The sequence below is a fragment of the Jaculus jaculus genome, chromosome 5 (assembly GCF_020740685.1).
Source record: "Jaculus jaculus isolate mJacJac1 chromosome 5, mJacJac1.mat.Y.cur, whole genome shotgun sequence".
Lineage (NCBI taxonomy): Eukaryota > Metazoa > Chordata > Mammalia > Rodentia > Dipodidae > Jaculus > Jaculus jaculus.
This window is the reverse complement of record NC_059106.1, coordinates 44,395,278-44,419,776: the sequence shown is the minus strand read 5'-3', so window position 1 is coordinate 44,419,776 and position 24,499 is coordinate 44,395,278. Positions and strand designations below refer to the sequence as shown.

Here is a 24,499-nt window from a genome sequence, read left to right as displayed (position 1 = left end):
GATATTTGATTCCAAAGTGGTATGGGGATCATAGGGAGGGGAATTTTAGATACTATAAGCTACTTTCCTGTTCCAGTCAACCAAGGGCAGCATTTAAGTGCCTTCCAGATACTAGGGCCCTGAGGGATAAGGGTGAGCAAAGCAGACACAGCCCTGACCTTTCAGCAAGGCCTGGAAGAGAGAATAAGCAGGTAAGTGCTCCAATAGGGTACTCAGAAAATCAGACACACACCTTTAATTCCAGCACTCAGGAGGCAGAGGTAGGAGGATCACCATGAGTTCAAGGCCACCCTGAGACTGTATAGTGAATCCAGGTCAGCCTAGACTAGAGTGAGACCCTACCTCGAAAAACAAAAGAAAAGAAAAAGAGAAAAAGAAAGTCAGGATGGTGAGACACAGGGCTCTGTGAACAGGGGGAATGAGGTGGGGACACAGAACTGGCTTTGGTTTTGCTGTCAGATGACAGCACAAAGATAACCTGCAAAGGCATCTTTCAGCTGAGATGAGTGATGGTCAGAAGCAAGTACATGAGCAGGGCTGACCATGCTGCGCCTCACAGGGTCCCGGCAGGCACTGTGAAATGATTGTCAGGGAGGACTAGGCAGGAAGTGATGCCATCTCTCTGTCTATTTAGATCATTCTGGTCACTGCATGAGGCAAGGACAATGGAGAAAGTACAGGGTGCGTGTCATGAGACCATGGCCATGTAACAGCCCAGGTGGAAGCCTCGAGGTGGAAGTGCAGGTCGTACCATCCACGCTTGAGGCCCTGGGCAGAACTCACACCGCAGGCTGTGTAGGGTCCGTTCCCATTCCAGTGGTGTGGTGTGCATGTTCAGCTGTGCAGAAAGCAAGGACGGTCCATGGGCCAGTGTGATGTGTGGACGAGGCTTGGGGTGGCTCACCTTTCCTAGCTCCAAGTTGTTACTTAAACCTTGTTCTTTCTTTTTTCTTCATTTACAAGAGAGGGAGAAAGAGGGAAAGAATATGAATAAATGAATATGAGCATCTGGGAGCATCAAGACCTCCTGCCACTGCAAATAAACTCCAGGTGCACATGCCACTTTGTGCACCTGATTTTTTAAATTTATTTAATTTATTTATTTGAGAGTGACAGAGACACACACACACAGAGAGAGAGAGAGAGAGAGAGAGAGAGAGAGAGAGAGAGGGAGAGGAAGGGAGGGAGGGAGGGAGGGAGGGAGGGAGGGAGGGAGGGAGGGAGGGAGGGAGGGAAAGAATGGGTGTGCTGGGGCCTCCAGTCACTGCAAATGAACTCCACATGCGTGCGCCCCCTTGTGCATTAGGCTAACGTGGGTCCTGGGGCATCAAGCCTTGAACCATGCAGGCAAGTGCTTAACTGCTAAGCCATCTCTCCAGCCTGCACCTGGCTTTTTTATGTGGGCACTGGGAAGTTAAACCTGGGCCAGTCAGCAGGCTTTGCAAGCAAGCACTATAACTGAGTAATTTCCCCAGTGCATCTAAGCCCTTTCCTGAGTCCATGGGCACTTTGAGAGGAGCAACTCACAGAGGAAGGGAGTCTGGAGTTGGGGCCTCAGGGGTGGAAAGGAAGACTCTGGAAGGAAGCCTGTATCCCATCATGTACAGATGTGACATTGGCCCCAGCTGGTCAGGTCTTCAACCTGTTTTATGGGCTTTTATGTTGAGGACCCCATTATCCTTTTGGGGAATGTACAGTTGACAAGTACCTGCAGGGAGCCACTGCCCAGGCTCTGGCACATTCCTGGCACATCCCTGGCAGAGTGCTGCTCTGCCCAGACAAGCCCCTGGTCTGGTCAAGGGCTTATGGGCCCCTGTTGGTGAACGGTGTGAGGAGTGTCCTTAGCTTGCCAGCTTAATTCCCCTGTTCCCTGAGCACTGCTCCTTGGCACTTGGGCTGACGAGGCTCCACCCCACCAGCTGCTGCGTTATTTCTGACTCGTCCAGGAGTTCAAGTGTGTAACCCAAGCCCCTCTACTCCCACCCCCTCTCCTCCAGCTCCTCCTGGAGGAGGAGGCTCTGGACTTCTCTCTCAGGGCCTGAGACATCTGGACACAGCCTCTGGCCTTCACAGTGCCTGCAGGAACTACCCTCCAACAGGTGGGGTGGGTTTCTCGTGGGGTGGGGGGTAGCTGCCAGTGCCTGTGCCCTACAGCCCTGGGTCGTTTGCTCCCTGTTGAGACTTTGGAGCTCAGTTAAGGAGCTGGCCTCTTGAACTCAGCAGGGACTTTTGTATAGGGTTCTGTCACTAGGTTTAGGGTCTGGCACTGATCTCATGGTTTCTCAAGCTAAAGGTCCCAGCAACGGTTTCTAATAATGTCACTCTTGTTCCTTGCCACTTTTGCACTTTGCATGAGTTGAAAATCTGGAGCCCTTGGGGCTTCATACCCCATATCTTCTGTGGCTCTTAGCAGGAACCTTGCCATCCCCCTGCACCCCCTGCTATAGAATAAGATCTCCTTGGTCAGACTGGCTGGGCCTCAGGGAAGGAAGGAGTTCAGCAGCTCACCACCTCCATCCTCTGAGAACTGAGGACTCCGGTGGGGAGGGGCTACTTGAACTAGGTGTGTTTCATGTGTAGATGTATCTGAGAATGTCTCACCCTGATCTTCTTCCCGGCAGGAGTCCCTAGAGCTGGGCCAGGGGGATGAACCGCGAGGGAGCACCCGGGAAGAGTCCGGAGGAGATGTACATTCAGCAGAAGGTCCGCGTGCTGCTCATGCTGAGGAAGATGGGGTCAAATGTGAGTGCTTATAGGGTATTGAGTAATATCCCACCTCCCCAGAGGGCACCTGCTGCCCTAAAGGAGGGCATGGCCAACTACATCCACCTCCTGGGTTTCCGGGGCCTGGGGAGAGGGCTGCCAGGTTCATGTCTTTGTGGCATGTTCAGGCTCCCCAGGCACCAAGTCTAACATGTTCAATTTTGGAAGTACTGCTGGGCAGTTTGCCCTTTCTATACTGAGTTTGGACTAGGTCTTCTTCTTCTTCTTTTTGAGGTAGGGTCTCAATCTATCTTAGGCTGACCTGGAATTCACTATCTAGGCTCAGGGTGGCCTTGAACTCAGAGCAATCCTCCTACCTCTGCCACCCAAGGGCTGTAATTAAAGGCATATGCCACCATACCTGGCTCTTCTTTTTCTTTTAGTATTTTTTTTTTGTTTGTTTGTTTGTTTGTTCTTTTTCAAGGTAGGGTCTCGCTCTAGCCTAGACTGACCTGGAATTCACTATGTAGTCTCAGGCTGGCCTTGAACTCACAGCTATCCTCTTAGCTCTGCCTCCCAAATGCTGGGATTAAAGGTGTATGCCACCATGCCCAGCCCCCTTTCTTCCTTTTTAAATTTTTTTTTTTTTTTTTATTTGAGAAAGAGGCAGAGAGAGAGATACAGAAAAAGAGAGAAAGGGTGGGTGTGCCAGGGCCTCCAGCCTCTGCAAACGAACTCCAGATACATGCACCCCCTTGTGCATCTGGCTTATGTGGGTCCTGGGGAATTGAACCTGGGTCCTTTGGGTTTTCAGGCAAGTGCCTTAACTGCTAAGCCATCTCTCCTGCCACCCCCCCCCCCATTTTTTCCTTTTAATAAGCTCCACAGGGCTTCTTTCTTCAGGAATAAGCAGACAGGATGGACACTGAGGGTTTGGGGGCAGTAGATGAGTAGGTTCAGGAACATCTTTTGGAAAAAAAAAGGAGGGGAAGGAATTTAGAATTGCCTATCAGACATGACTGTCTGGGTAAGGTCTGTCTGTCTACCTTGTGCCAGAATAGACACCAACCTTAGATTCAAAGATTCAATCTGAGTGACAAGGCCTGTGGAGGTATTTAGTGTGTGTGAGAGGGTGATTTCTCTGGAACTGAAAGGGTCAGATTTAAGAAACAGAGGTCCAAGAACAAAGCAGGAGACACTAGTAGGATCAAGCTGGCCTAGGCGAGGGCCTTTTGAGGAACAGGTATGTACTGCCCCTCACTGCGGTGCTCTCCCCCTGCAGCTGACCGCCAGTGAAGAGGAGTTCCTGCGCACCTACGCAGGCGTAGTCAGCAGCCAGCTGAGCCAGCTGCCACAGCACTCCATCGACCAGGGTGAGTTGAGAGCCAGGCACCAGCCAGGCTCTTCCCTGGGACACTAAGCATTGGTTATTGAGAGAGCTGGATTCAGGGAACAAAGGGTGGCTATGCCACTTCTCATCCACAGGCAGTCTCCTGTCTGGTCCTTCCTCAGCTAGGAACTTAGGCCCTAACAAGGCAGATGGTGGAGGAGGCAAAAGTGAAGGATTCTGAGGGCTGATGATTAAATTGCCTTAATCTTCAACCTGACTCCTGCCCGCCCAGCACCTTATCCAGGGACAGTGAAGCTGCTCAGCTTGCTAACACAGCATTGTTTGGGTTGGCGTCAGCACAGCCTTGCTGTGGCTCATGGGGATCTGGCTGTGGTCAGAAGGGATAATCCAAAAGGCCTGGCATATCTCCATGAACTCAAGGGAGTGTTGTCAATCCTCATGGTCAGAAGTCCCAGGCATTCAAGTGTTTATTACACAGCTGGTGTGGTGTGCCAGGTCATTAGCAAGCATCATTTACCTGTAGGTAGCTGTTGTTTCCATTGCTTCCAGTTAGCAGGCAGTTGTTTGGAAGCAACAAGGCATTGCTATTGACCGTGCAGCTAGTTATGGGGGGCTAAGGAGGCAAACTTGCAGCCCAACTCTAGAACAGCTCCTCACCATCTTCCCTCCCCACTGAACAAGGCTGCTGGGCAGCTCTGAGTCCCTTAGCCATTTGTTGAGAAGCTCCCTCTCCGAAGGCTTATCCTGACACTCACAAATCCATTGTGAGTGATAGCTCCACATGATCCCTTACTGTCAATCTGTTTGTGCTTTGTTGCGAGTCTTAGCTATAAAATACCTCAGCCCATGGCATGTCCAGGTGGGAGTGGCTGATGGAGCAAAGTGCTGACAGGTACAATTACCATGCTGAAGCTGCTGGGGACAACAGCAGGTCTGGCACACCAGGCTGCCACCCTGGTTGTCCTACATGTCTCGCCCTCTGCCCTGGCACAGGGGCTGGTTCCCAAGCACTGATGCTGGATGGGGCCCAGCCAGAGCACTCAGCTCAGCAGAAACCTTCCAGGAATATCTGGTCGCTCACACAGCAGCTCAGTACAGCATTCATCATGCACAGCCTTCCCAGGCCCGCCTGCTTGGGAGTGCCTGTTCAGGAGTGCCACAAGGCAGCCAGAGCCACAGCCAAGTTGTGTGCCATCTGCTCTGCCCTCCCACTTTTTCTTGCAAGAGGCCTTTTCTCCTCCACAGCTGGTCTGGTTTCCAGTATGGTACACTCTCCTGTTTCCTAAGCCAGGTCTACCAGAAAACCTCAGACCTCTGAGTCCCCATGGGGACTCCCCTTCCTCACCATACAGTCATGGGTCACCGAGTTCTTGAAGCTCAATACAAATGTCCCTAGTGGAATGCTCCTAGAGGAACAAGTCAAAGTGAGTTGTGGACTGTACATCAAAATGGGCAGTACCACCATACATGCCCCGCCACATGCATTCGCTCATGTATGTATATAGCAAAGCAAAGCTCATGGAATACTCAACAGAGTGTTAATAGAGAACATGGGTTGTTTGTTTGTTTGTTTGTTTTTTCCAAGATAGGGTCTCACTCTAGCTCAGGAGCTCACCGTGATCCTGATTCTGATCCTTCTACCTCTGCCTCCTAAGTGCTGGGATTAAAGGCATGTGCCACCACGCCCAGCAGAAAACACGTTTGAGTGGTTCTAGAATCAGTCTCAGGGTCTTGTGTATGCTAAACTATATTCTACCACTGAACTGCACCCTGAGCCCCTAATTCAGCACTTAGGAGGACTGAATTGTGTTCGAGGCCACCCTGAGAATAAAGAGTGAGTTCCAGGTCAGCCTGGACTACAGTGAAGACCTACCTCGAAAAACAAAAAAAAGAAAAAAAGGAAGTATTAATCCTAACTCTTGGGAGACCTCATAGGAGAGTCACCAAGAGTTTAGGCTTGACTGGGCAAATTAAGGCATTTGCCTGCAAAGCCAAAGGACCCAAGTTCAATTCCCCAGGTCCCATGGTAGCCAGATGCACAAGGGGATGCATACATCTGGAGTTTGTTTGCAGTGGCTATAGGCCCTGGCTCACCCATTCTCTCTCTCTCTCTCTCTTTCCCTCCCTCCCTCTTTCTATCAAATAAATTAAAAAATATTTTTTAAAAGAGAGAGAAAGAAAGAAAGAGAAAGAAAGGGTTGGGGAGATGGCTTAGCAGTTAAAGCATTTGCCTATAAAGCCAGAAGACCTCAGTTAGCCAGGACCCATGTAAGCCAGATGCACAAGGTGGTGCATGCATCTGGAGTTCGCTTGCAGTGGCTGGAGGCTCTAGCGTACCGATTCCCTCTCCCTTCCTCCCCTCTTTCTCTTTTAAATAAAAATATTTTTAAAATGTTAAAATAATAAAAATAATTTTACAAAGAGAAAGGGAAAGAAAAAATAGGAAAGAGAAAGAATGAAAAGGAAATGTTGGGGGTAGGATTATAAAAAACCCACTTTTCTAGCTATATGGTTTTATAAAGCTTATTTATTTATTAAAGAGAGAGCACACCAGGGCTTCTAGCTGCTGCAAACGAAGTCCAGACACATGCACCACCTTTTGCATCTTGTGCAGTACTTGGGTGCTGGGGAATCAAACCTGGGTCCTTAAGTCTTTGCCAGCAAGCACCTTAACTGCTAAGCCATCTCACCAACCCCTTAAGGCTACATTTTTAAAAATATTTATTTTGTGAGAGGCAGAGATAGGATCGCTATGAGTTCAAGGCCACCCTGTGACCACATAGTGAATTTCAGGTCAGCCTGAGCTAGAACAAGACCCTGACTTGAAAAAACAAAATTGAAAAATTATTTTGGAGAGCTGGGCATGATGGCACACGCCTTTAATCCCAGCACTCGGGAGGCAGAGGTAGGAGGATCACAGAGAGTTCGAGGCACCCTGAGACTACATAGTTAATTCCAGGTCAGCCTGGACCAGAGTGAGACCCTACCTCGAAAAAACAAAAAAGAAAAAGAAAGATTATTTTGGGCTGGGCATGGTGCCTTTAACACCAGCACTCAGGAGGCAGAGGTTGGAAGATCACCATGAGTTTGAGGCCACCCTGAGACTACATAGTGAATTCCCAGTCAGCCTGAGCTAGAGCAAGACCCTACCTTGAAAACTCAAAAATATACATTTTTTATTTAAATTATTTGCAAGGAGAGAAAGAAAGAACACAAAAACACCACTGTAAGCAAACCCCAGATACATGCGCCACTTTGTACATCTGGCCCTACGTGGATACTGGGGAATCAAACTCAGGCAATCAAGCCTTGCAAACAAGCACCTTTAACCACTGAGCAATCTTTTTACACCCCTGGTTTTAACATCCAATGATTTTTTTATTTTGTAATAAGAGAAAATTAAAAAAACTATTTTTTCTACTGCTGGGGATCAAACCCAGGGCTTTGCATATACTAGGCAAGCATTCTACCACTAAGCCACTAAGCTCCATCCCTAGTGCGCTCACGCGCTGCCTCTCTTTATACACACACACACACACACACACACACACACAATGTTTAAGCTGGAAGTGGTGGCTTATGCATGTAATCCCAGCACTTGAGTACTTGTGAGGTGGAAGCAAGCAGACAGATCTTGAGTTGAAGCTATCCTGAGCTACATGAGACCTTGTCTTTAATATTTTATGTATTTATTTTTTAAAACATATTTTATTTATTTATTTGAGAGAGAGAAAGAGAAAGAGGCAGATAGAAAGAGAGAATTGGCACACCAGGATCTCCAGCCATTGCAAATGAACTCCAGACCCATGTGCCCCTTGTGCATCTGGCTTACGTGGGTCCTGGGGAATCAAACTGGGGTCCTTAGACTTCACAGGCAAATGCCTTAACCACTAAGTTGTCTCTCCAGCCCAACACCCTATCTTTTGATTTTTTGAGGTAGGGTCTTGCTGTAGCCCAGGCTGACCTGGAAGTCACTTCATAGACTCAGGGTGGCCTTGAACTCACAGTGATCATCCTACCTCCTGAGTGCTGGGACTAAAGGTGTGTACCACCATGCCCAGTCAAATGGAAGCTGGGGATGAAGCTTAGTTGGTAGACAGAGAAGTGCTTGTCTGCCATGCATGAAGCCAGGGGTTTGATTCCCAGCATTGCATAAAACCCATGGCGGTAGTGAATGTCTGTAATCACTGCTCTCAGGAAATGGAGGCAGAAGGACCAGAAGTCCAAGGTCATCCTGAGCTATGTAGTAAAACTGCTGAGCAGCTGGGAACATCTGTAGGTGGGTGGGTGTGACCATCCATGGGAGCTCTAGAATCTAGGCTGCCTTGGGTGTGTAGCATCCAAGTCACTTTCCTTACTGTGCCATTGGGTTTTTGGATTGGGGAGGAATCGAAAGGTTCTCTGTTGCTGGGGTCCCCTGTGGGCTGTCCCCTGCTTTTTGTTTTGTTTTTAAAGGTAGGGTCTCACTCTAGCACAAGCTGACCTGGAATTCACTCTGTATTCTCAGGGTGGCCTCGAACTCACAGCGGTCCTCCTACCTCTGTCTCTTGCCTGGCTTGTCCTCTCCTTTTGAAAGGTCACTTCTGATCTGGCTACTGGAGGCTCTGACAATTCCCAAGACTGTTGAGTAGAGAGGACAGGCATCCATGCCTGGAAAAGCTTCTGAAACCTTTTATGTTCTTTATGTGCTGAATACATCAAATATAGATACACAACAAAAGCCCAGTCTAAGAGCCAGGCGTGGTGGTGCATGCCTTTAATCCCAGCACTTGGGAGGCAGAGGTAGGAGGGGTCACTGTGAGTTCAAGGCTAGCCTGAGAATACAGAGTGAATTCCAGGTCAGCGTGGACTAGAGTGAGACCCTACCTTGAAAAACCAGGAGAAAAAAAAAAAAAAGCCCAGTCTAGTCCATTGGGCTTGTGTATCAAAGGCCAGGAGTTTATATTTCTGCCCAGGCCACGAGGTCAAGTAGATTTCTAGTGAAAGTCTAACCTGCCACCTTCTCCATTTGTAGAGTCCACATCAGCTGATACATCAGCGTGTCCTGCAGTTAGAGGTACAGGCCCTGCCCAGGACTCAGGATAGGGAGCAAGGACCCAGTAAGACCAGCCCTGGTGGCCTGGAGCAGTGTCAGGTTAAGGGGCCTAGCACCTTCTGCCCACTAGGTGGCTCTGTCTCTCAGAAGATGACAGGGCTCCACCCTAGGCTTTTTGAGCTGGAGGAGACTTCCAGCAACTCCCCCTGGACTAGAAGCCACATTTACCCAACTCATTTTGGGAGATCTGGCCACCGCTTTTAGGCCCACACATTTTTAGGATGCTCACTGGGGCTGGAGAGGACGTACCTGAGCATTCCTCTGCCCACCACAGTACAGTGTGTCTGCCTGAGGCAGGCAGGTGCTCAAGAAGACTCTGGGGCAAAGGCTACCTTAGGGGCTGACCAGGGGGTCCACCAGAGGGTCCAGCGGTACATCCAATAGTGAACGGTAGACCCTCTCAGTTCTCAGCCTACCTGGTCTGTGCTGGTCCACACCACTATGACCACCTCTTTCCTCTCCCTTGCCTTCCCTGACCCTTTTTTCTTCCTCCCTCTGCTCCTCTTCCTCTTCTCTCAAGAGTGCTGCTGTCCTCCAGGTTCTGTACTCGATTCCTCTCCTCTGTCTCACATACCCTCCCTGTCAAATCACATCTATCCTAGTGACTTTCTACAGAGAGCTCAGGTCAGCACATTCCAGATACACCCTCAGCCCAGACCCCTCTCTTAACCCCCAGAGCCTATCTTGGCACAGCCTCTCTCCCCATGCTCAGCAGATCCAGCTGATCATGTGTTGTCACCAGATAGGGGGCAGGGATGCAGCCATGACTCTTGCCCAGCACTGCAGCCATTACCGCAGCCTTTGATTCACTTGCCTTAGTGCTCCCCAAGTCTGCTTTGTCCTCTCCCTCCTGTTTGAACCACTGCCTTGGTCTAAGCCCATAGTAGTACTTAAATCAATTTTTTCCCCCCACAAATGAACTCCAGACCTTCTACCACCTTGTACATCTGGCTTACATGGGTTCTGGGAAATCAAACCTGGGTCCTTAGGCTTCACAGGCAAGCAACTTAATGGCTAAGCCATCTCTCCAGCCCTCTTATGTCAGTTTTTGCCAAAAGCTCCTACCAGGCATCTTCACTTATCTTGCTCCCCTGTCCTCCACTTTACCCACAAAGCCAGAGTGACATTTTAAAAAATGTAATTTATTTAATTTGTTTGAGAGGAAGGCAGAAATAATGGGTACTCCAGGGCCTCCAGCCGCTGCAAATGAACTCCAAATGTATGTGCTACCTGTGCATCTGGCTTATGTGGGTCCTTATGCCTTAACGGCTAGGCCAACTGTCTAGCCCTAAAAATATTTTTATTTAGCTGGGCACGGTGACACTCATCTATAATCCCAGCACTCCAGAAGTAGGAGGATCACTGTGAATATGAGGCCAGTCTGAGACTCCATTGTGAATTCCAGGTTAGCCTGGGCTAGAATAAGAACCTGTCTTGAAAAACCAAAAAAAAATTTTTTTTTTCAAAGTAGGGTCTCACTCTGGCCCAGCCTGACCTGGAATTCACTATGGAGTCTCAGGGTGGCCTCGAACTCACAGCGATCCTCCTACCTCTGCCTCCCAAGTGCTGGGATTAAAGGTGTGTGCCACCACACCCGGCTCAAAAAGAATTTTTTTTTAATATACTCATTAGAGGGGAGAGAGAGAGAGAGAAGAACAAGAATGGGTGCTCTTACTGCTGCAGATGAACTCCAGACACATACTCAGCTTTTGTATATCAGGGTTTACATGCATATTGGGGAATTGAACTTGGCCCAAGAAGCTTTACAAACAAGTGCCTTTAACTCCTGAGCCATCTTCTCAGTCCCAGAGTGATGTTTTAAGAAATGTAATTAATTATTTATTTATTTACTTACAAGCAGAGAGAGGGAGAGAATGGGTGCTCCAGGGCCTCTAGCTCTACTCCAGATGCATGTACCACTTTGTATGTCTGGTTTTACATGGGTGCTGAGGAATTGAACTCAGGTTATCAGGCTTCATAGGCAAAAATGCCACAATCGCTAAGCCATCTCTCCAACCCTAGAGTGACAGACATTTCAAAAAGTATTTACGCCAGGTGTGGTGGCACATGCCTTTAATCCCAGCACTTGGGAGGCATAGGTAGGAGGACTGCCGTGAGTTCGAGGCCACCCTGAGACTACCTAGTGAATTCCAGGTCAGCCTGAGCTAGAGCAAAACCCTGCCTTAAAAAAAAGAAAAATTATTTATTTACTTATTTGTACATCTGTATGGGCATGCCAGGGCCCTTTGCTGCTGCAAATGACTACCCATCTGGCTTTACATGGGTGTCTGGGGAATTGAACCCAGGTCATCAGGCATTGCAAGAAAGGACGTTTTGCTGGGTGTGATGGTGGACACATCTTTAATCCCAGCATTCAAGAGGCAGAGGTAAGAGGAGCACCATGAGTTCAAGGCCATCCTAAGACTATATAGTGATTTCTAGGTCAGCTTGGGCTAGGACCTACCTTAAAAAAAAAAAAAGCCAGTGTGGTGGCACATACTTTTAATTCCGGCACATGGGAGGCAGAGGTAGAAGATCTCTCTGAGTTCGAGGCCACCCTGAGACTACATAGTGAATTCTAGGTCAGCTTGGGGTAGAGTGAAATCCTACTTCAAAAAACTTAAACAAAAAAAAACAGGCTGGCATGGTGGTGCATGCCACCACTTGGGAGGCATCACCATGAGTTGCAGGCCACACTGAGACTACATAGTGAATTCCAGGTCAGCCTGGGCTAAAGCCAAACTCTACTTTGAGAAAACAAAGCAAACCAAAAGTACCTTTCACTGCTGAGCCCTCTCCCTAGCCCCTGAGTAACCTTAAAAAAATTATTTATCTATCTATCTATCTATCTATCTATCTATCTATCTATCTAACTATCTATCTATCTATCTATCAATCATTGATAACTTCTTTTTTTTTAATTTTTTTTGTTCATTTTTTATTTATTTATTTGAGAGCGACAGACATAGAAAGACAGATAGAGGGAGAGAGAGAGAATGGGCGCGCCAGGGCTTCCAGCCTCTGCAAACGAACTCCAGACATGTGCGCCCCCTTGTGCATCTGGCTAATGTGGGACCTGGGGAACCGAGCCTCGAACTGGGGTTGTTAGGCTTCACAGGCAAGCGCTTAACCGCTAAGCCATCTCTCCAGCCCAAGCCATCTCTCCAGCCCTCACTGACAACTTTTTATACTTACAGACAACAAAACCATGGTATTTCCCTCCCTCCCCATCTCCTACTTCCCCCTTCATAACTCTGCTCTCTGTCATATTCCCTCCCTCTCTCCATTTAGTCTCTCTTTTAATTTGTTGTCCTCATCTTTTTCTGCTATTATGAGGGTCTTGTGTAGGAATTGCTAGGCACTGCGAGGTCTTGGATATACAGGCCAAATTCTGTCCGGATAGTTGTATGTAAGGAGTGGTACCCTTTCTTTGGCTCTCACATTCTTTCCACAACCTCTTCCTCAATGGACCCTGAGCCTTGGAGGTTGTGAGATGTTTCAATGCTGGACACTCCTCTGTCCTGTTTTTCTCAGTATCCCCTCCTCCAGTGACTTTTGAAGGTTCAGAAGAACATTAACATAGTTCTCGCTGTTGCCTTGAGGGTAACACCTGGGCCCCCTAGGGTAATGAGTGAGGACCCGCCTCCCCAGAACCATGCAGTCACTCACACCTTGGCAGCCACAGTGAATGACCTTGATCCCTAGACTTGGGCTGTGTATACTCACTTCATTCTGTCTCTGCATTTGTCTGAGCCTCCAGGAGCCCAGACCTATCCTCTACCTCCTGTAGCCAGGACCAGCCCTCTTGTCACACATGTGCACTTAATCCCTTTGTTTGGACCCTTCTATCCATGAGTCTGTGGGGCTGGGTGGGCCTCACTGAGCCCTTGGTGGATGCTTGGACACAGCAGTGGAGCAGCTCATTCTGGGTCTAGGAGCCAGAGAAACTATAAATTATGTGAGCAGTGTCTGCTGGTCCTCTAGGGTGGCCAAACATACTTGACAGCCAGGCAGGACCCTGTTTTGAGTAAGAGGAAATCAATGCTTCTTTGGGAAGGTTGCCCTGCTGAGAAGAGCCAGCTGCAGACATTGAGGAGAGCTGCAGCTTCCTGAAGCAGGGCACAGAGTGCCAAGCACCTCTTTCTTAGGATGCTGCTCCTCTAGGGAACTGATTGTCCTGACGAGGAAGCAGTGCATTGCTCATTGCATGCAGAGGGAGCAGCATAAGCTTCTAGGTTTGACTCTGACCACATGGCTGTAGGCACTATTTCCTTTTCCATTTCCCGGCAATCTTTTAAAAAAATGTGCAGGGGGCTGGAGAGATGGCTTCGCGGTTAAGACACTTGCCTGCAAAGCCAGAGGACCCAGGTTTGGTTCCCCAGTACCCACATAAGCCAGCTGCACAGTGGAGTATGCATCTGGAGTTCGTTTGCAGAGTCTGGAGGCCCTGGTGTGCCCATTCTTTATTTCTTTCTCTCCTTTCTCTCAAATTAAAAAAAAACCAACTTTAAAAACAATGTTTTTTTTTCTGTTTTATTTATTTATTTGAGAGGGACAGACAGAGAGAGAATGAGGCTGATAGAGAGAGAGAGAAAGAGAGAATGGGCACGCCAGGGCCTCCAGCCACTGCCAATGAACTCCAGACGCATGCACCCCCTTGTGCATCTGGCTAACGTGGGTCCTGGGGAATAGAGCCTTGAACTGGGGTCCTTAGGCTTTACAGGCAAGCGCTTAACCACTAAGCCATCTCTCCATCCCTGTTTTGTTTTTTTGAGGTAGGGTCTCACTCTAGTTCAGGCTGACCTGGAATTCACTATGGAGTCTCAAGATGGCCTCGAACTCACAGTGATCCTCCTACCTCTGCCTCCCAAGTGCTGGGATTAAAGGTGTGCACCACCACACCCAGCTAAAACAAAACATTTTTTAAAGAAATATGCAGGTATTTCTGTACAGAGTTGTACTGTACAATATAAACACTTTGATACTCATTTAAAAAAAATTTTTGTTTATTTTTATTTATTTATTTTGACAGTGACAGGCAGAGAGGGAGAGAGAGAGAATGGGCGCGCCAGGGCCTCCAGCCACTGCAAACGAACTCCAGACGCGTGCGCCCCCTTGTGCATCTGGCTAACGTGGGACCTGGGGAACCGAGCCTCGAACCAGGGTCCTTAGGCTTCACAGGCAAGCGCTTAACCAGTAAGCCATCTCTCCAACCCTTGATACTCATTTTAACATCCATTTTCTTTTCTCTCTCTTTTTTTTTTTTTTTTTGGTTTTTCGAGGTAGGGTCTCACTCTGGCCCAGGCTGACCTGGAATTCACTATGGAGTCTCAGAGTGGCCTCGAACTCTCGGCAATCCTCCTACCTCTGCCTCCCGAGTGCTGGGATTAAAGGCGTGCGCCACCATGCCCGGCTCAACATCCATTTTCTTAAGACAATTTCACAGTAGTCCTCAATTTTCAAGAAAACATGTTAGCAATTACATAATATGCTGCCATCTGTCTATGCCATGATTTTTAAAGTTTTTTTTTCTTTTCTTTTCGAGGTAGGATCTCACTCTAGCTCAGGCTGACCTGAAATTCACTGTGTAGTCTCAGGTAGTCCTTGAACTCACAGCAATCCTCGAGTGCTGGGATTAAAGGTGTGCCCCACCATGCCTAGCTTGTGCCATGAGTTATTGACCAGTCTCTTCTGTTGGATCTTTGATTCTCATTTCTGCTATTAATCATTGTAATGACAAGCATTCATTAAGCTCCTTCTTCGTGTCAGGTTCCTTGCCAAGTACTACACGAGGGTTCTCCCAGTCAGTCATCACTATAGCCCTGTAATGTGGGTGTTGTTTGCCTCAGAGAGGTGAAGTAACTCAAGGCCATTAAGCCAGCCAGCATGGGCTCAAGGTATGGCAGACAGTAATCACCGTTGTATATAAACCTTTTTTTTTTTTTTTTTTTTTTGAAACAGTGTCTTCGTAGCTTAAGCTGGCTTCGTGTGGTTGAGAATAACCTTGAGCTTATGGTCCTTCCTAGTGCTGAGCTGAGATTACAGGCATGTGTTACCATACCCAGTCTTCAATTATTTTAAGGCAGGGGTAGCAAGCAGGCCACAGGTTTATTTCTTTATTTGAGAGAGAGAGATAGAGAGAGAGGGAATTGGGGCATCAGGGCCTCTAGCCATTGCAAATGAACCCCAGGTACATGCGCCACCAAGTGCATCTGTTTTATGTGGATGCTAGGGAATTGAACCTGAGTCCTTGGGCTTTGCAGGCACTAAGCCATCTCTTTAGCCCCTACATATGTTTTTAAGCAGGACATTGTATTACCTAAGAAATAGATATGACTTAGATTACATAGTATGACAGAAGGAAAAGGCAAATTAGGCTTGCTCTAGGCTTTTCCTGCCCTTCTGCTGCATGGGTCACACAGCACCTACCCAGTACCAATCCCAGGCCTCTGGTGATATGTTGCCTACAGTTTTTGTTTGGATTTTTTTTTTCCCCTTGGAGGCAAGCCCAACAGACTGGCCTATGTTTTTATTGTTTTTTTAATATTAAAAATGTTTTTTGATTTTTTTTTTTTTTTTTTTTTTGGTTTTTCGAGGTAGGGTCTTACTCTGGCTCAGGCTGACCTGGAATTTACTATGTAATCTCAGGGTGACCTCGAACTCTTGGCGATCCTCCTACCTCTGCCTCCCGAGTGCTGGGATTAAAGGCGTGCGCCACCACGCCCGGCTCGTTTTTTGATTTTTTAAGGTAGAGTCTCACTGTAGCTCAGGGTAGCCTCAAACTCATGGCAGTCCTCCTACCTGTGCCTCCTGAGTGCTTGGATTAAAGGCATGTGCCACTACTCCCAGCCATGCCAGCTTTTTAAAAAAATATATACTTGGGCTGGAGAGATGGCTTAGCGGTTAAGCGCTTGCCTGTGAAGCCTAAGGACCCCGGTTCGAGGCTCGGTTCCCCAGGTCCCATGTTAGCCAGATGCACAAGGGGGCACACGCATCTGGAGTTCGTTTGCAGAGGCTGGAAGCCCTGGCGCGCCCATTCTCTCTCTCTCCCTCTATCTGTCTTTCTCTCTGTGTCGCTCTCAAATAAATAAATAAATAAAAATTTAAAAAATATATATATATACTTTATTTTTTTTATTTATTTATTTTAGAGAGAGAGAAAGAGGGAGGAAGGGAGAGAGAATGAACATGCCAGGGCCTCCAGCCACTGCAAACAAACTTCAGACGCATGTGCTACCTTGTGTACCTGGCTTACATGGGTCTTGGGAATTGAACCTGGGTCCTTTGGCTTTGCATGCAAGAGCCTTAACTGCTAAGCCATCTTTCTATCCCTGTTGTTTTTTTTTAATGCAAGACAGAAAAAGGAGAAAGAATTGGTGCACCAGGACTTCCAGCCACTGTAATTGAACTCCAGATGCATGCTTTACCTTGTGTACATTGCAACTTTACACACTTGTGTCACCTTGTATGTCTGGCTTATGTGGGATCTAGGGAGTTGAACATGGGTCCTTAGGCTTTGCAGGCAGGTGCTTTAACCACTAAGCCATCTTTCTAGTCCTTTTCTTTATTTTTTTGTTTGTTTGTTTGTTTGTTTTTCAAGGTAGAGTCTTGCTCTAGCCCAGGCTGACCTGGAATTCACTATGTAGTCTCAGGATGGTCTTGAACTTACAGTGAAGATCTTCCTACCTCTGCCTCCCAAATGCTGGGATTAAAAGTGTACACCACCATGTCTGGCTTTTTTTTTTCTTTTTGAGATTGGGTCTATATTATGTATATATATTATACTATATTGCTCAACCTGGCTTTGCACTGGTAATCATCCTGCCTCAGCCTCCCATGTGCTATGCTTACAACCGAGTGCAACCATACCTGGAAAGCTGTTTTTCTTGTGCTGTGCCTTGGATGAGCTCTTGTCCATTGTCTCAGGGCTGTGATGACCCCATCTAGACACGGCTCATTTTGTCAAAGAGCTTCCTTGACCTTTCCCTGCCTAGGCACTTCCTGGAGGTATGCCTGGTCTGCTTCTGCCCTCTTCTTGTCCTTTGGAGCTATGTGCTATTACAGTGGCTCTCCAGACCTGTTATGGCCTCCATCTGATCACATTTTCTCCAAGAGACTTCCAGAAAACACCTCCCTGCTATGGCCAGTGGACTTTCTCAGGACCTTGATGGCTTTCCCCTGCGGAAGCCAAGGTTGCTGGTTCATGGTACTGTTGGAGAGCCTAAAATAGGTCCCTTGCTTCCATGATCACACTGAGACTCTTGTTCCAGTGTCTGTGGCCATGAGTAAGCCAGCAGGAAATGCACTCCCTCAGCACTTCCCCAGTGACCCAGCTGGGCTCTTACCCACTTGACCCTCTCAGTGCCCTGTGGGTTGGGTTGGTGACATGATTGTCTCCACCTTCCACCCAGTGTGGAAAGTCCTCTGGAATCTGCCCCAACCGCCACCCAGTCTCTTTTCTTTTGCTTTCTTTATGAGCCCTCTCCTGCCCCTCCCAGGGTCAGCTGGTGCCCTTGCTCTGGTTCCTGGGATTCCGTACCAATCTTTCCTTCAGGGTCTGTTGTCACACAGCATCAGAAGCCTATGGGAGAATAGTCCATGCTGTGTTTCATCACACATTCAGCTCTGGTCCAGCTTCTGTGTTTTGGATAGCTATCTGTTGGAGTAGTACATAGACCAAGGCCACGGGGCTGAAGTGCTCTGAACGGCAGCTCCCAGTGGGCAGCAGCTGGGCGCCTCCGTTTTGACCCCTGCACTGCACAGGCCACTGGGGTTTCTGGGCCTCCTCTCCCCATGTATGGCTTTGAGGCTTTTTTTGGAGGCCCCAGGTGATAACATACTCAGTGCTGAAGTCACAGGCAAGCCCAAGGAGAATTCCTTATGGGACAGGAAGCTAATCTTTTCTTAACTTTAATCAACATTTGCAAGAAAATTACTTGTAACCTAATAACAAAATAGCCCCAGAAGTCACACTCATTAAATCATACAGAAATTAGCCAGGATTTGGCACTGAAAAAGAAAACCCCAAGAAAGGGCGAGGAATGTGCTGAGGTGCACACCCCTCTGCTCCATCAGCATTCCAACTCTAGCTCAAGAAGGGCTGCTTTAGCTGGGCATGGTGGAACACGCCTCTAATCCCAGCACTCGGGAGGCAGAGGTAGGTGGATCACCATGAGTTCAAGGCCACCCTGAGGCTACTTAGTGAATTCCAGGTCAGCCTGGGCTAGAGTGAGACCTTACCTTGGGAGTGCGGAGGGGAGGACCAAAGAAGGGCTGCTTTGCCCTTGTCACCCTAGTGGTTCTGCTTATTGCTGAGAACCACTGCCTGCAAAGTCTTAAGGCCCCTGGTACAACTCTAACCCCTCAACACCATGACAAGAGATGAGTTCCTGTCCTAAAAGAGGCACTGAGGGACCAGTCTGTCCAGCAGTTGGGTAGATCCCCTCATATTAGCTTGTTATTACTCAACATGGTGTCACATAACAGTCCTGTCCTCCATGAAGGACAATCAGATACATGTACAAATGTATAAGAGGTTGGGGTTGCACAGATCAAAGTGAATTATTGAGGGTAGGGCTCCCACCTAGAGAAAAGGTGTGCCTTGTGGATGTGAGGACGTATTCATATAGACACACAGGAGAAGAGTGTGGTGGCTGACCAGTCCCTCTGAGCCCAGTTCAGCCACATCCAGGTTGGTATTATCCTCAGTTCTGCTGTATTTTCTGAGGTGGTAGCGGGGACCTTGAGTGGTTAGAAAGTTACACAGCAAAGGTCCCAGGGCAGCAGTTTGGGCAGATCCTGGTGATATGCACACATTTCAGATATGTGCATATTTAGGGCTGACCCTGTGGCAGGGCTGAAGAGGTGAAGGTGTGGTCACTGATAGAGCTAGGTATAGGAGGTTGTGTCTAGGTGGAGTGCAGCACAGGCCATAGGCCCAGGTGCAAGGTGCGAGCAGTTAGGATTGTGGGTGCAGACAGTGACAGAGCATTGAATCAAATAAGGTCACTCAGGGACTCCTTGCAGGCTGAGCAGAGAGAGGAGCCCATGAACCCTGCACTGAGACCAGCTGAGAGAGAGGAGGCTCAAAAGGGTCGCTGTTCAATAAGACCTTTCCTCAGTTTCTGCAGAGCCTTGGGCTGGATGACCAGATATTTCTTTCATAAGCCAAAAAGGGACATAAGCGCTCAGGAATAGGAGTGGAGTTCTAGGGCAGCCTATAGCTTAGAGCTCACCTACATCTCCCAAGTGTACATGTAAAGAGTGTAGGCTCCCAGGCCCTGCCTCAGTCCACAGAGCCACAGCGCCTGTCAGGCAAGCCTGCATTTTCAACAGAGCAGGGCGGGTGGTGCACACTTGCAGCCCCAGCACTCTGGAGTTGATACCAGCCCTTGACTACATAGTGGGATCCTGTTGTCTTTCTAAAAGTGCAGATTCCTGGGTGTACCGCAACCCCAATGAGCCCCACTGGCTGCCGATGAGACTGGAATTCTGCATTTTGTGTGTGAGACAGTGCACACGTGTGTGCACAAGTGAGTGCTTGCCCCGGCACAGGTGTTGATGGTAGAGGACAGCCTCCGGTGTTGCTCCTCATCTTCCACCTTCAACTTCCAGGTGGTTCTCCTGTTATTCTTAGACTCATGCTTCAGCATCCGGCTTTATGTGAGTTCTAGGTATCCAAACTCAGGTACTCACACCTATGTAGCAATCACTTTATCCACTGAGCCATTTCTCCAGCCTGCATCTTAGACAAATCTAAACATAGTGGAATTGATGTGGACTCCCATCTGCAGGCGGAGACAGGAGGATTTCCTGAATTCAAGAGTTCCAGGCTAGCCTAGGCAATGTGGCACAACACTGGCTCAAAAAATAAAACACAGGGCTGGGGAGATGGCATAGCACATAAGATGTTTGCCTGCAAAGCCAAAGGACCCAAGTTCCATTCTCCAGCACCCCCTGTAAGACAGACACACAAGGTGGCGCATGTGTCTGGTGTTTGTAGTGGCTGGGCACCCTGGCATGCCTGTCCTGTCTCTATCTCTAATAAATAAGTGAATGAATAAAATATTAAAAAATAAACACATATAGCCAGGTAGTGGCACATGCCTTTAGTCCCAGCACTCAGGAGGCAAAGGCAGGAGGATTGCTGTGAGTTCAAGGCCAGTCTGGGACAACAGAGTGAGTTCCAGGTCAGCCTGGGCTAGCATGAGACCCTACCTTAGAAAAAAATAAAAATAATAACAATAAGGCTGCGTGTGGTAGCGCATGGCTTTAATCCCAGCACTCAGAAGGCAGAGGTAGGAGGATTGCCATGAGTTTGCCCTGAGACTACATAGTGAATTCCAGGTCAGCCTGGGCCAGAGTGAGACCCTATCTTGAAAAACCAAAAATAAAATAATAATAAAACAGAAAAGAAAGAAACAAGCCAGCCTCCAAGGTGATTCTGATTCCCAGAATGAGAACAGCTGGACTCTCTTAGAGGTATGCTTATGATGCTTCGTGTTGGACATTATTTCATGGCTGGTTAGAGCAGTGAGATCGATTCATCACATTTGCAGATGAGTAACTAAGGCTGGATGTGCAGGGCCGTCCATGGGATACACAGGTAGTCAGGACGGTGCCCAGGTCCCAGTTGCTTAGTCTTGTTACTAGGATACATTGAGTGAGCCCAAGCCCGAGAAGGGTCTTCAGCTACCTCCTGAGCCCTCATTGGCCTCTGCTGGGAATCCATGGTGACCACCCTGGTTGCTCCACCCTCCCTGCCTCCTATGGCTTCTTGTGCTTAGGATGGTGGTTGTCAGCCTGGGGCCCAAAGGGCACCACTGAGCCTGAGGCTGCTGGAGCTGCTGAGACTTTGGTGAATCAGTGGCCATTGTTTCCCTAGCAACCCAAGTGTCAAGCTGCCTCTGGGTAAAAAAAATCACCCTCCCTTGGGAACTCTGGGGCATCAGAAAGGAGATGTGCAGGACGCCTGGCTCTTAGCCGTGGGCTGCTAAAAACAGCTCACGTTGCCCAGTGGGTATTGATTTGCATGGAAGGAGGCCCATCCCAGGCAGAGCCCCAGCCTTATTCCCCTAAGAAGCTCTTCTCCTTGGAGGATCTTCTGGGACCTGTTTTCCAGGCAGTATTTCCCCAGAGCTGGTGGCTGAGGCACTGCAGTATTGGCAGTGAGAGAGCAGGAACTAGCTAGCATTGAAGTGAGTTAAAGAGCTCATGGGGTGAGGGAGTGCTGCATCCAAAAGTCATGTGGTCACAGAAGGACTAAAGCATCCCAACTGGGAATAGCCTTGTAACCTTCAGGGCATGGGGTCATTTCCTCCAGCGTGGGATTCTGTGAGCTACCATGTGCGCTGAGGATGGGCCCTGGGCTTGGCAGGTGTCTTCCCTGGGAGATTCGGAAGCACTTGAAGTTAATTCTTTCCACCGATGGTGACTCACAAAGGGGATTCCCTCCATTAGCTTTGGGAATTTGGAGTCTGGCTTTAGGATTGTATTTTTGGATCTTATATCCTGGCATATATCTTAGGCAGGTGTAAGGGCCATAGAGGTATAGGAGATACTGAGAAACCTTAGAATGTCTACGACGGGAGTAGTCCTGGAAAACAGGGCAACAAGGGTTTCAGTAGCCTTCAGGATGGCAGAGCCAGGCCTCCTGTCCCCAGGGTGCATGCTGTCAGGTGGATTGGGTTTGATGGAGCCTGTGGCTCTGAATTGGTTAATATGGTGTCCACCTGTATCTGATACTGCTCCTATGAGTTCCCCTTTCCTCCATTGACAGGGCTGTGCCCACCCAGCTAGTCTGTGGAGTCTTGGAGTCCTAAAGCCTTTGAGAGTAGAGCCACGCCTTTTGTACCCTCATTAGATTTTTGTTGTATGTTTGCTTTTTGCTTGTGTGTGAGGGGTGTGTGTGTGTGCATGTAGGCACATGTGTGTGAGTGCACATGTATGCATGTGAAGGCCTGAGGTTCATATTGGGTCTCTTCCTCCATCACTGTCCTCTCTTATTTACTGAGGCAGGGTCTCTCACGTGAGCCCACAGCTCACTGAATCAGCTGGTCTATCCAGCCAGCTGCCCTAGGGATCCTCTGTCTCAGCCTTGTGGCAGGCATCATGACCATCAATCATTTATGTGGACACTGGGGATCCAAATTCTGGTCCTCACCCTTGCATGGCAAACACTTTTTCTACCTAGCCATATCCCCAACCCCCTTATCAGTTTGTGCAGTAGGGTTTGTTTTCAGAGCTGCTTTCGTTGCCTCTCCCATGCCAGCTCTGAGTATCCCCAGATGGAAGCACTCTGTTGGAAGAGTCAGCCTGCTCCTCCTCCACCCAGGCCCATGAAGCTGGGAACCACTGTCAGCAGGTCCCCACTTAGGTGGGGACTGAGCCTACCCAGGAAAGACCCATGGTCTGTAAGAAGCTTTTTATTTAAAAAAATTTTTTTAATTAAAAAATATATATGTATGTGTGTGTGTGTGTGTGTGTGTGTGTGTACGTATATATATATTATTGACAACTTCTATACTTACAGACAACAAACCATGGTATTTCCCTCCCCTCCCCTCCCCTCCCTTCCCCCGCTTTCCCCTTCATAACTATGCTCTCTGTCATATCCCCTCCCTCTCTTCATTAGTCTCTCTTTTAATTTGATGTCATCATCTTTTTCTCCTATTAGAGGGTCTTGTGTAGGAATTGCTAGGCACTGCAAGATCTTTGGTATCAAAGCCAAATTCTGTCTGGACAGTTGTATGTAAGGAGTGGTACCCTTCCTTTGGCTCTTGCATTCTTTCCACTACCTCTTCCGCAATGGATCCTGAACCTTGGAGGGTGTGAGATGTTTCAGTGCTGGACACTCCTCCGTCCCTTCTTCCCAGCACTATGTTGCCTTTTGGGTCATCCTAGTGGTCATTACCCTCTGAAAAGAGAAGCTTCTCTAACCAGAAGTGAGAGTAGCATTAATATATGAGTATGAACATTAAGTGTAGTGCTTTCAGGGCAATTTGGTGAGAGTAATATATGCATTTATCCAAACAAGAGCAGGCTTTATACCCCTAAGGCTCATGACCTCCCCTGCCATAGGCTTCTGATTGGGTTTTCAGTACCAGGCACTTATTCCCTCCTATAGAGTAGGCCTTCAGTCCAATTAGAGAGCAGTTGGTTTCCCCCAGAGCAGACATGCCACTATTGCACTCATTCAGTCATTTGGCCTGTCTGGCCAAACTTGAGGTTTCCAGTGCCCACTGTTTTCACTCCTGATGACCTCTGTCTCCCATAAGACTGCATACAGTACAGTGCAGCTTTTTCCAGCTTTCAGTTGACTGGGCTACAGGGAAAAGGTTTTCTGCTTAGCACCAACTTGATTTCTCAGTGACTCTGCTGCTCAGGCATGTGAAGTCTTCAGCAATAGGGTCTTACCATCTCTTTCTCATGGGGAACCAAGGGCCTTGGCAATAGTCTGTAATGTTTTGGAGGCAACAGGGACCTCCTTGGCCAATGACTCACTGGAAGGTATCCCATCCCAGGCACTGAAAATTTTCTAGTAACAATCTATGGCTTCTGGATGTGCCATTATTTAAGAAAGTAGCTTTTCATATATCTTATTCGGAATATTTTGAATTTTGATTGACCCTCTAATTTTTAAACTTTTATTCATTGAGAGAGAGAATGGGCATGTCAGGGCCTCCAACTGCTGCAAATGAACTTCAGACACATGTGCTTGCTACCTTGTGCATCTGGCTTATGTGGGTCCTGAGGAATTGTGTCCTTAGGGTTTGCAGATAAAAGCCTCTTAACCACTAAGCCATTTCTCCAGCCCAGGAAGCTTTTTCAGTGGGCATAATAGAGATGGGGCAAAGACCAAAGTTGTAGAGCCACAGGCCTGTGTCTGCCACATTCCACGCACTGTGCCCAAGCTAGCCTGTTCCTGGTATGCACATCCGTGGGCCAGGCTATAGAATATCTCCTGCCCGTGCTATCCTTGAAGACTGCAGAAGCTTCATGCTCCTCTTTGATATTCTTTTCCATACTCTGTCTCTGACCCAAGCCTAATTCTTTCTGGCCACTAGGAACACACTGTCAAGTTCAGTAAGCACATTGGGCGACCTGGTTTATTCATGAAAAGACCTTTGAAAGACTCAAACTTACAGCTTCAAATAGGAAGAGGGCATGAGGAGATGGCTCAGTGGGTAAGAGTGCTTGCAGCATAAGCATGAGGACCTGAGTTTAATGCCCAGCACCCATGTAAATCCCACATTAAAAGACATGCTTGGGGCTAGAGAGATGGCTCAGTGGTTAAGGCACTTGCTTGCAAAGCCTGACAATCTTGAGTTCAAGTCCCGTCCCATTACCCA

At 48.2% G+C, this 24,499-nt stretch overlaps 1 protein-coding gene across 2 annotated transcripts in view; it reads left to right on the top strand.

The window, feature by feature from the left end:
* Positions 1-24,499, top strand: part of Ctnnbip1 (catenin beta interacting protein 1) — a 73,785-nt gene that overhangs the window by 40,225 nt on the left and 9,061 nt on the right. For both annotated transcript variants that reach the window (XM_045150417.1, XM_004657664.2), the window contains 2 exons: positions 2,622-2,742; positions 3,986-4,076. In XM_045150417.1, coding sequence (XP_045006352.1) covers positions 2,647-2,742; positions 3,986-4,076 — 187 coding nt within the window. In that variant the 5' untranslated portion in view covers positions 2,622-2,646. The remainder of the gene's footprint in view (positions 1-2,621; positions 2,743-3,985; positions 4,077-24,499) is intronic.